This window comes from Apteryx mantelli, chromosome 5 (genome assembly GCF_036417845.1).
Source record: "Apteryx mantelli isolate bAptMan1 chromosome 5, bAptMan1.hap1, whole genome shotgun sequence".
NCBI classification, from domain to species: Eukaryota; Metazoa; Chordata; class Aves; order Apterygiformes; family Apterygidae; genus Apteryx; species Apteryx mantelli.
Genome location: NC_089982.1, coordinates 34,159,656 through 34,169,947, shown reverse-complemented (window position 1 = coordinate 34,169,947; position 10,292 = coordinate 34,159,656). Strand labels below are relative to the sequence as shown.

The 10,292-nt window shown below is 37.2% G+C and overlaps 1 protein-coding gene across 4 annotated transcripts in view; it reads right to left on the bottom strand.

Annotated features, from left to right (window-relative positions):
• Positions 1-315: 315 nt before the first annotated feature.
• GAB1 (GRB2 associated binding protein 1) overlaps positions 316-10,292 on the bottom strand; it is a 102,600-nt gene continuing 92,623 nt past the window's right edge. For 2 of the 4 annotated variants that reach the window (XM_067297770.1, XM_067297772.1), the window contains exons 7-11: positions 8,198-8,287; positions 5,916-6,009; positions 5,438-5,561; positions 2,475-2,597; positions 316-2,233 (exon numbers count right to left, since the gene is read on the bottom strand). In XM_067297770.1, the coding sequence (XP_067153871.1) occupies positions 2,075-2,233; positions 2,475-2,597; positions 5,438-5,561; positions 5,916-6,009; positions 8,198-8,287 (590 nt within the window). In that variant the 3' untranslated portion in view covers positions 316-2,074. Of the gene's footprint in view, positions 2,234-2,474; positions 2,598-5,437; positions 5,562-5,915; positions 6,010-8,197; positions 8,288-10,292 lie in introns of those variants that run through there. The other 2 variants (XM_067297771.1, XM_067297773.1) reach the window with 2 other exon arrangements.

Genomic DNA, 10,292 nt, shown 5'->3' with positions numbered 1-10,292 from the left:
TGGATTTATTGCTCCAGGATCTTTAAAGATTTGAACTAGTTATGCTTAATCAAGCTCCCTTGAAGCCTATTACACCACTTTTCCTGGCTCCCAGAAGGCTGGGACTCAGTTTAATTTAGCTGTTTCGAGGGGGAGAAAGGGGGTTTTCAGAGACACACTTCTAAAAAAAAAAAAAATTAAATCTAAAAATTTTTAAAGTACTAAGTATTGTATCTAAAATCCACAATTTTGAAAAAACGTGGTTGGTATCTAGGCACCTTTATACACACATTAAATACTGCTTTGCTGTTTAACAGGACAGAGTTTACACATCAAAACTGAACAACTTGATTTATTTAAAATTCACCTCAAAATGCATTGTGTTTAGTTTCTTTTTTCTAAAATGAGCATTCAAAGCATCAAAATTACTAATTTAAAAAGAACCTTTGTTAAGAATAAGATAATTTACATACTGTAGTTTGTGGCTGTGAGTGGAGAGAAACAACCAATGGTAGATTAGGCACAGTACTGAGACCAACATGCCAGAAAACAACACATTTCTATGCTCAACTTTTAAATGATCTGGACAAATTAAAGCAAATGGGTGGAAAAAAAAACCAACAACAACAACTTACTTAAGGGCATTTGTGTAAAAAAAAAAAAAAAAAAAAAGTGTTAGTAAGTTTTCTATCTAGACCTAAGTCATTCATGTATTTAAAAAACTCTCTTTTCTTCCAGATAACAAAAATGTTTCTAAATCAAGGCAGATTATTATTTGGAACTGGCATAGTAAAATAAAGGATCACAGTATACAGAGCTTAAAATCCTGTACCAGGAAAGAGCAACAAGTGGTTTACAAGGGAATCACTTAGGTATATTATCTAATTTTTAAAAACAGATATAAAATACCAGTTGCATAGGGATTTAAATATAAGGCCAAGCAGGAGATTAAAGTAAAATAAAGATCGTAAGAAGGGCACTATGGTGTCAAAACATAGTATTTCCATTTGAATTAATGTCTAATTCAAAATCACAGTATTTTGCTAGTACTACAAACAGTGAATGTCAAACTGTCCCATTAATCTCAAACTGAAAACTGACATTAGAACTTCTAAATAGTACAAAACTAAAGCTCACTGTCTAAACCTGATCAGTGTATTAGCACAATAGTGCTTGGTACGTACCTGATTTATATACTCTACCTTCTGTAAATAATATAAAGGTTATTTCTTGTTAATAAGTGTGAGATCACAATATTACTGCATGCCATCAGTGGTTTGCAGGCTTACTTGATATTTAATTATTCAGTCTTTAAAAGTGTAAGATCCCACCCTGCAGAATCTTCACCCATTGAACACAGAACACTGTCTTTAATAAAATACAATAGAAGTTCCACCACTAACAACTAACATATAAGCCAGGATTGTAGGTCTAAACCCAGTATAGTTCATTATTATTAACTCACAGCAATTTTTGTTAGGAAGATAATCTGTAGACTTCCAAATAATCTTGTGTGTATTAAATATAAACAAGTATGTAACTACCGGTCATCTCTTGACATTTCAAGTAGATTATTCAATTGTGAAAGTATTTCTGCAAAAATCAATTTTAAGTTGTTAAAATGAAGTTCAAATATTAATTCCCATATCTACAAGTAGCTTAATTAACCTAAAATTGTAAGGAATAGTAGTGTAAGGAAAAAAATTCTCCAGATGAATTAGGCGTTAAGGTACACTAACTGGGAATACCTGAACCAACATCATAACTGAAAAAGTGCATAAACATAGTAATACTACAAATGTGTTAACTACAGAACAAAAGGTTTTCTGAAAGCTAAGCGATACTATTTTACATGTTATTTACAGGTTGCGAACTTTCCAGAGACCACAGAGCCAATTTAGGATCTTAAAATTCCTTTGATATATTTGAAGCATCCTTTGGCTTCCATCTTATTCGGTCAAGAACCTATTCACACACCAGTGAATCATCAAGTATTGTACAGTCAAGCAACACTGCCATTGTGGTTCTGTAATTCTTCAAAATTCAGAGCGATAAATGACACTTCTTTCTGTTCTTTGAAGATAAAGCTGTATTTTCATTTTACACTTTTAGTAGGTGTTTCCGATTCTGTAGACTGTCTCCCATCAGTCCATGCCTCTCGTGTGCTCTTCAGTGCTAGTGTTTTCTGCTGGTCAACCACAACATAATCGACTCTTTCATCTGCCACGCTGCTGCCCGAACCGCTGCTCTTTTTCTGGAAAAGGCAAGGGAGAGTGAAAGAGACGTTAAGACAAATTAACAACAATAGCTAGAGGTCCCAAACAGATCCAGGACAAGTAGAGCTTCCTCTGAAAGGTACAACGCACTCTCTCACCCACCATTTGACAAACTAATTAAGGTGATCCTGCTGGGGGGCTCACCTTCCCAGCAACTACTAGTGAAGAAATGCTAAACTCTTCATGGCAGAAATGCTTAAGTTCTCAAGAGCTGCTTACCTTACGAGGTGGGGTAGATTTCCCAGAATCTAGGTCCAGATCTAAATATTCTACTTGCTTATCTCCTTTAGGTTTTACCATAGGGCTGCTTCCTCCATCAAGGCTGTTGCTACCAAACAAATTCTGAAATTATAATATAAATAACTTCAGCTGCAATGCACATTCTAATGGGCCATATTATCAAATATGCTTACTACAAACTGCCTAAACATTCAAGGTTAAAGAACCGAGTGCTCTTGTAATGTGTTAAGCCATACATATTTTATTGGCACTGTGTAACAAGGGAACATATTCTAAGTCAAAAATGAAAAAATTAACATTGAGCTGGGGACACAGAGTCAAAAGCCAAGGGAGGAAAAGCCCGAAAACCCAACAACCAAACCCCCAAACTTAAGGGTGCCACCAAACCAATCTGTGCTTTCCATCTCATATCCCTTTCGTAGCATGAGATAAGGATGGAGTGTGCTTTTTTCTGAATATATAATGTCTCAAATTTAACATGATTTAATTAAAAATTCTGTATTTCTTTAAGTTATTTTCAGAATCTCAGCCTTATAACAGTGACAAAACTTCAAAAGAGACTTTTGCATTTCATTCAAAAGCCATCATAATTAAGCTGAAAATCAAAAGGTATTATTCAATTGATAAAACTGAAAGATTAAACAAACTTTGAAAAATTTGGGTAGGACTGCCTGAACTAAAGTTGTACTGCATGTACCTAAATTTCAATTAGCCCAGACTTTTACGACCTCACCTCCTCTGTCCTCTCCCAGCCTGATCCCTCCCTCTTAACAGGTGTTATAGGAACAGTACAATAGAAGGACTCTTCTCTAAAAGATAAAGAAAAAAAAGGAAGACAGAGGGCAGCAGTCAGCAAAAAATGAAGAGCAAGGCAAAGGAAAGACAGAAGGGCAAAGCTGACAGCAACTTGAAAGAAAAAGCAGAATATTGCTCATTTTATTAAGTAAACCAGAAGTGTGACACATCCAAACAAGATAATCCGAAGCTGATGACAGAAAAGGATGAAAAAGTATGGACTTATTTCTAAGATGTAGTTAGAACAAATAAAAATTTTCAAAATGTCCGTGTAATTAGCACATTTTAAGACAATGGCCTTGAGATATCTGCAAACATTCAGGTTCTCTAGGAAATAAAATACTTTATGGGTTAAAGCTTAACGGGCTTGGCTTTTTTAATGCAAGTTATCTATTACATCTATATCACCCAATTCATTTATATTAATTGGTAACAAGGACAAACACAAACGACTGATATAAAGTTCATTTTTGCTGCCCAACTTCTCTAAAACACATTTCTTCATATTTAACATATAAAAGTCAGAATCTGTATCACTGTTTCCAGCATAAAAAAACGTATTATTCTTTAAACAGAAAAGGGTCTATACTTCACACAAACTAGACAAGCATGATGTATGCATTAGAAAAAAAAATCAAACATACTTAAACAAAAACAAAGAAAAATCTTCAGAGCAACCTTGAAGAATGAATGGTGCAAGCAAGCAGAAGATGTTAATGATGGGCCATCCTAGCTGTGATATTAAACATCCCACCTTAGCACTCAAGTCAACTCCCTGAAAGGGCATTCCAAGACTCAGCAGAAATCCCCACTTCGAATTGCGATTCTGCTATGGACAGAAGTGTGGGTACAGGCAATTTGCAACCTTTGTGTACAATGGGACATCTCTTCCAACTGCAAAATGGGATGGATGTTCCTGGTTACTTACCAGTGCCTCTTGCACAGTGCTCTCCTAAGGGATCAGTTAAGTTTTACATCACTGGCTCTCAGCTGCAGAAGTGCACTTCCCCCGGGAGGTGCGCCCGCAGGAGCGGGTCAGACACCGCACAGAGCACGAGCCAGCACGTTTCTGCTGGGCTTGTGACCTTGCACTGAGCCAGAGCTGTTGCAGAGAAGCCAGCGGCAGGGGCTCGCGCAGGGGCCGCATCCAGGGGCAACAGCGTGAGCAGGAGGGGAGGGAGGCTGGAGGAGATGGGGAGGGAAGCTGGGACAGCAGGGATGGGAAAAGCCAGCAGCACTGCGAAAAAGGAGGGGTCCAGGGTGTAGTGAAATAGGATGTGGGCAGACAAACAGACAAAGCAGAGAGGGTGGCAGGCAGGTCCTCCCCCAGAGGCGGCTTGGGAACCACGGCTTTCATAATGCTCTAAAGATGAAAAATGCTACTGTACTCCCTAAGCAAGAATCCGAGCAGTAAAGACATAGTGAGTACACTGAAACTGCCTTGAACCAAACGCTGGGCTGAAGGTACAAGTTTTATTCTGAACCACATCTTAGTTTAGGCTTAGGACTCCCCCCCTGCTTCTTAAACACAGCACACATCATTAATTTTTCTTAGCAGGTTCTTCACTGACTGCAGTGCAAGCTAAATATCTGAAACTACTCTCTGAAAAAATTCTAATCGAGAGGTGAAAAAAGTAGATATTCAGAACACAAAGACCATTTCTATGCCTTTTTTTTTTTTTAAGAAACCTAATAAATGCACACGTAGCTCAGATTTCATAGACTGTAAACAACAAATATCAATTATTTTCCCTGTTCTTCCCACATTTCTTGGGAGATCTTCTTTCAGTAAAGGTCTTTAGGTATGCTTCAGAAGTCCTAAGATAGTTTATTTCCCATAATGTCACAACTGGTGCCTACCCTGGGACCAGCAGTTACAGACAAGAGGAGAGAGTTTGTAGGCAGGAAAAAAAAAAGACGTTTTGAACTGCTTTGTAGAACAGATACGCATACTAACCATACTCTAATTAGATACAGTTATGCTCTTATTTTTCTCAATGCAATCTTAACAAAATTACAGTTGTTTTATAGAGGTTTTTTTTTTGTTTTGATCTAGAAATGTAAAGGGAGGCGATGCTGAGTGTTTGCATGATTTAAAAGTAAGGACTGCGCAGGAAGAGAGTAGTTAAGATGTAGATTTTACATACTGGGTCTTCAGTGGACTGATTTGGATTCATGGATACATAATTCTCTTCACTGTCGTGCGAGTCACTGCTGGAAGTTGTGCTATGAACTGAATCCGGTCTGGGAGACATGGGAAACCTGGAGGAGCTAATTACCAGGAATTATTTTACAAACAATACATCCTGAATATCTTAAACCTCCTGGTAAACAACAAAAATAAGCATATTAGAGCTGAAATTTTCATCCAAGTCACATTTTCCGGTTATACAGTTCTTTATATTCAATATTACAAAATAAACATTCATACTGACACACTTTGTTTCAATGCATGTGTGCATACTATATATATACACACACACGTACACAGATACACACACTTCCAAAAGAAATCTCAATCTATTACACAGGCTAAAAAACATAATGCAGATGCACATATACATTTATTCACACTCCAGTCAATGAAAACAAATGATCTAAATGAGGAAAAGCTAAGAAACTTACTCTCGTGCAAAACTTCTGGTGATAGGAGATCTAACTGGGGCTTGTAATTCTTCCCATTCAGGCAGAGGTTTTATTTCTAGTGGAGCTGGTTTTGCTATATAAGAAACAGACATTCTTAAAGCACAGGACATTTCTAAACAAACTTAAATTCAACAGCTTTTCAAAGTCTAAATAACAAAAAGAAATACTATTTTTTAAACAGTGAACACCAGTTAGGGAAAGGAGACACCGTTCAGTTCTCAGAAAGTCATGAAATATTCGCTTATATTTTAAACTTTCCCATTATTGAAAACCAACAGTAATTAGAAAAAACACAATTTAAGAATTTTGCAAGACACATTTGTACATAGTAATTCTATTTCGAAAAGAGACTCTGAAAACGGCAGCGTCATGTTCTGCGTTAATTGTGTCACAAAAACTTGTTGAACTGACAAGCACAGGACAGGCTTGAGCGACTGTTTCAGCTTAAACTGCCAACACAGCCAGCTCCGGATACTTTTCTTAGCTCATGAACAATTATTATTATGCAAAACCTGCCCTCACTGCATACATGTGCGCTTACTGATTAGGTTTCACAGCTGAAAGTGTGGGCAGAATCTGTAACGAAGATAAAGTTTGCAAAACTGACGGATGAGCCAATACCTAGCTTAAATTCCAGAGGCATTTGGCTTGCTCTGGTGCTCATCAAGCTCAGTGCTCATCAACTGAAGAGCAGAGCAGCAGCGTGTCATTAATGACAGCGAACACGACTCTAGAAAAGGTGCCATTTCAAAATTCCATTTTCGGAACAGAACAAGTTAAGTATTAGCAAGAAATACATTATCCCTCCCTCCAACCTCTTTTTTTTTTTTTTTTAACCTTTCTTAACATAAAAAAAAAAGTAAAAAAAGGATCATAGAACTTGTTAGGGTAACCACATGCAGTCAAACTGTTGTTACAGTTCTAATCTCATCTCCATCCTCCCTAAACTGTTTTAACAAAATAAATTTTAATGCCATTACAACAAAAAAAACCCTCCCAAAATCGATCAGTTTGCTGCATAATAACAGATTTATCAAGATCAAATTTCAGGCACTAAGAACTAGTTCATGAGGAGTAAAAGCTGTCATAAGTGACCACATGAGGAACTGAAAGAAATCAGTTGCTTAATCAGTGTGGTCTTCTTATAAGGAAAAAGCAGAACTGTACTCAGTAGACTTTCATAATACTTGCTCTTCAGATAGAGTTTATTGAAAAGTCAGCTATCTTATGGATTCGATATAAAGACTCATAATTCAAATTTTCGCATAAGTTTGAGTCTTTAGCACCCCAGACAGTTCTCTCCGTTAGATAAAATGTCATAGTTACTCACTCAGAACACATCATGCCTACTCCAGTAAAACTGCCACTTTAACTCATTTAATCATAAAGCAGTCGCCCCAGACTCAGAAGAGTATCTACAAGTCATCTGTGTCAAGATATAAGGTATCATATGAGATAGGGTGGCAGAACTGAACTTTACGGAGGCAAGATGATACTGAAGCATGAGTGACACAACAAGACACCAGCACGACTCAAGTGCTGTGCAAAGGCCTGAGGCTGAACGGCAGCTATGGTCAGCAGCCAAGTACAGCACTCGGGCAGAAACAGAGCAAGGATTTTGTCCGAAGCCCTCTGAGGGCAGCGGGAACAGTTCATCCAATTCCAGTGGGCTTTAACAACCAAAGGTGCTCATCAATTACAGCTCTGTGGCACTTTCTGCATTATTTGCAATTTGCTTTGACTCATGTACAAGGCACCAACTTAGCACCTTCAATAAAGCCAGTGAGACTCTAATTGCAATGCTTATTAAGATATATAGATAGAATCTCTGCACTAATACACGGTCACCAGATCAATCTTTTGCTGCACTTCAGCCTTTAGCCAACAGCTGGAGACCCAAGTGAACTGTGGTTTCAAGTTATTGCCTAACCAAAGTTACTTTAAGCAACTTACAGGTAAGTCACATACATTTGTTTCTAAATAAGCAGATACAAAAGTAAATCCAAACTATGAACAGCTAAAATTTAACAGATCAGAACACATATGTCTAGGAAATGTCTCCTTGTGCTGTTCAAGACAGCAAGGCTTTTCTTCCTTGTAAAAGGAAAATTTTTGCTTGGCAAGAAAAATGCATCCATGATCTTAGATTATAATAGAAGTAAAAAGGCTTTATGAGAGTTCAAATTCTAGAAAAAACATTTTTCTTAATTCTTGTTTTATTTTTATAAAGCTCCATATACATACGGTGCTAAAGTACATACCCTTTCTTCTTGTAGTAAAGTCACCTATGGTTTGTGAATCAGTTCGCTCTAAACCATGTGGTTTAGGTCTTAAAATTTTAGGGCTTTGACCTAATTGGTAAAAAGAAGACTCTCTTAATATAATGTTCTTTTTATAATTGGAAGATGGAATTTTGTACACAAGCAGCAGAACCCCCTGCAGAAAGGTTAACGCCACAAGCATAAGCAAGCTGCCGAAGGGGAGCTTTACAGTCTAGCCAGGTCTCACGCTAAGGGCTTAAGCTCCCCACTCGAAACAAACAAAATACTGCATGCAAGAACTTGGTCAGAGGCAAGCACAAGAGCTGCACAAAAAGGCTAAAAAGTGCATTAACAAATACTGTAACTCATCTTTACTATTAAATTCTTTTCAAGTTGTATTACATTAAAAATGCCTTATTTGAGGAATATCTAACATGACACGAGAATAGTTGTCTTTCAGATGTAGATTAAATTACTCTAAGAAGTTAAAGCCTCTTTATTCACAATATTACTTTAGAAATAGTGAAGCTCTCGGGAGGTCTCCTATCCACCATGCACTCCTCCACCTCCCCGACCCCCAAGAATCCTTTTCCACACTGTATTTGTTAAACTTGTTCCCCATAGGTCTGCATCAATCCATATCAAAATCTGTCTATATCAAAACCATCTCCCTGCGCTTGCAGAAGCAGAGTGACTTTCGTTCCAAGTTCCCAGCCTGCACACTGGCCCCCTGCCGCAGCACAACCCAGCCTCCACCACAAACAGCCCCAAATGAAAATAACATGTTTTTAAGCCATTGTTTTTTTTGTGTTTGACTACATGTGGGTGTAGTAGGTACACTAGTTATTCCCTAATATTTTATGCTATCATGTAATGTAACAGTTTAGATGAATTTAGTAACAAGGTGAAGGGTACAAAGTAAGAAAACATATTAGAGACAATAAGGTCTTTACAGACAGTAATATACCCCTTTCCCTTTAAAGAAATTCTTCTTACTTAACCTGACAAAACACCGCAAGCAATTCAGATCACCTGGTCTATTTTATATAAATATGATCAATAGTGCATAATAACCCTAATCTTTCTTCAAAGTGTATGTTTAGTGTTTGTTTAATATTAGACGAGATGAGTGCCTTCAGGTGGTACACCAAGAAGCCATATGAAAGGTAAATCTTTACAATAAACCTAGTAAAATGTTGTTAGGTCTGATTATGTTTGAAAAATGCCCTACAGCACCAAATGGAAAAGGACTGGCACAGACTCAGAGGTGGGCTGGTACTACCAGCAGGGAGTGAGAACGCTTTGTAAAAAATAAATTTGGCAGCAAACACCAGAAGTTTGCAAATCACTACCCCAAGGGTTTTGCATATGAAGTGCTCTATTACTGTTATCACTTAAGTATTGGGAATAATCAAGTAACAACAAGCACGGTAAACAGAAAGGTTTTGTACCGTATCATTAACTGTTATGCAGTGCTGCTGAGTGACCATGCAGGTAAGACAAACTTATTTATTTATTAATATTACTATATAGCAACTTCCTTAAAAAAATAAAGTGATTTTCACAGAGAAGGTTGTTTTCTAATTTCAAAGACAGATGTTTCCTTACATGGCTAAAAGTGCTGATAAAAAGACCAAGTGGTTGGGCAATGCTGACCAAAGACTCAGATTATAAAGTAGCACACCAAAGTATTTCTGTAAAGTATGCTGCTGACTGGAGCTAAGTCAAAAGCATGACCCAGCATGTTGGCCAAGTTTATTCTGAACTGATTTGATATTCTTAGGTACCTTGCCTACAACTCTAGCATAGAAGCTTGTGCATATAAGACGATCAAGATCTCAAAACTGATTGAACAGATTTGTAAGTTCAAATTCAAACATCTTCTACTAACAACAAATTGATGCTGAATATCATTATCTAATATATCAACTTTGTGTTCCACAGTCTTCTAATCTGATTAAAAAGAAATCTGGGCCAATCCAATTCAATTTAAAACACCAGCCAATGCACTATCTTATCAGCACAGATCCCAAGTATGGTGAGAAATCTAGCAAGGTAACAGTGTTAATGAAATTATTTAACCAATGTGCACTTT